The 1,417-nt window shown below is 37.1% G+C and overlaps 1 protein-coding gene across 1 annotated transcript; it reads left to right on the top strand.

Annotated features, from left to right (window-relative positions):
* Positions 1–6: 6 nt before the first annotated feature.
* Positions 7–1,230, top strand: LOC111384291 (protein argonaute 4A-like). The gene is made up of 6 exons (XM_023008555.1): positions 7–92; positions 181–346; positions 416–528; positions 640–777; positions 868–998; positions 1,128–1,230. The coding sequence occupies exons 1-6, from the start codon at positions 81–83 to the stop codon at positions 1,195–1,197; spliced, it is 630 nt and encodes a 209-aa protein (XP_022864323.1). The 5' UTR covers positions 7–80; the 3' UTR covers positions 1,198–1,230.
* Positions 1,231–1,417: the final 187 nt, after the last annotated feature.

Below are 1,417 nucleotides of genomic sequence, written 5' to 3'. Positions count from 1 at the left end.
TAGAAAGATGGGCTGTTGCTAACTTCTCAGCTCGCTGTGATGTAAATGGCCTTGTCAGGGATTTGATTAAAGTTGGAGAAATGAAAGGAATTGTATGTTCTGCCAGTTTATATTGTGCTTACTATTTGCCTTATGAAATTTATTGAAAATCTATTTTAATTCTTTCCGTGCTATCTTCAGAGTGTGGAGCCTCCATTTGATGTCTTTGAAGAGAACCCACAATATAGACGGGCTCCACCGCTTGTTCGGGTGGAGAAGATGTTTGAAGATATTCAAGCGAAACTTCCTGGGGCGCCCAAATTCCTTCTTTGTTTGCTTCCGGAGAGAAAAAACTGTGACATTTACGGTTTGTTGAATAATTGCTGTGATTATAAATTACCCATAAAAGTTATATAACATAAACAAAACTTTCAAGGTCCTTGGAAGCGGAAAAATTTGGCTGATTTCGGGGTTGTTACTCAATGTCTGGCACCTACCAGAGTTAATGATCAGTATCTGACAAATCTTCTACTGAAGATCAATGCAAAGGTAAGGCGCTCAATGAAATTGTAGGTTGTGTTAAAAATTATGAGATTTTGCCTTGATAATTTCAAAAGTGTGTACTTATATGTTCTGTCTCTTGCATTTTTGTTTTGGCAGTTAGGTGGCTTAAATTCTATCTTGGCCATTGAACAAACTCCGTCTATCCCAATGGTATCCAAGGTTCCAACCATAATACTTGGTATGGATGTGTCACATGGCTCCCCTGGCCAGTCTGATATCCCATCAATTGCTGCGGTAAAGTGCTCCCATTTGTGTCTGGATGATATGTAGTTTTTTCTACTCTTCTAATTATTGCAAACTGCTCTGTGTTTTCATTTTAAACAGGTTGTCAGCTCGAGACAATGGCCATCAATTTCTCGTTACCGAGCATGTGTTCGCACCCAGTCCCCAAAGGTTGAAATGATTGATTCTTTGTATAAGCGTGTATCAGACACTGAGGATGAGGGCATAATCAGGCGAGTTTTTTGTCTTGAGTTCGCATAATTAAAGCAAAGCTTGTTTTAATAGCCATTTTTGATAGTTAAAAGTTTTGTAACTACACACATGTATACAGGTAACTAATTGAATCATGATTTGAACTGCAGGGAGCTTTTGCTTGATTTCTATGTCAGCTCAGGAAAAAGGAAGCCCGACCAGATTATCATTTTCAGGTAAATTGTTGTTGTCCAGGTTCTAAATATAATGTTGCTTGCTCAAGCACATTTGATAATTTACTTATTAAGCCCTTGTTTGATATTGACCTAACTCGTTAACATCTCAAGTCAAAGTCAATAATCAATTTTAATCAAACATTTCATGGGACTCAACTTTTCAACCACACATTTTGTCAACTTTTATCAAAATGTACTAAAAATCCAATTTTAATCTAAACCAA

The sequence above is a fragment of the Olea europaea genome, unplaced genomic scaffold (genome assembly GCF_002742605.1).
Source record: "Olea europaea var. sylvestris unplaced genomic scaffold, O_europaea_v1 scaffold28891, whole genome shotgun sequence".
In the NCBI taxonomy this organism is placed as follows: Eukaryota; Viridiplantae; Streptophyta; class Magnoliopsida; order Lamiales; family Oleaceae; genus Olea; species Olea europaea.
This window is presented reverse-complemented; position numbering and strand designations above follow the sequence as displayed.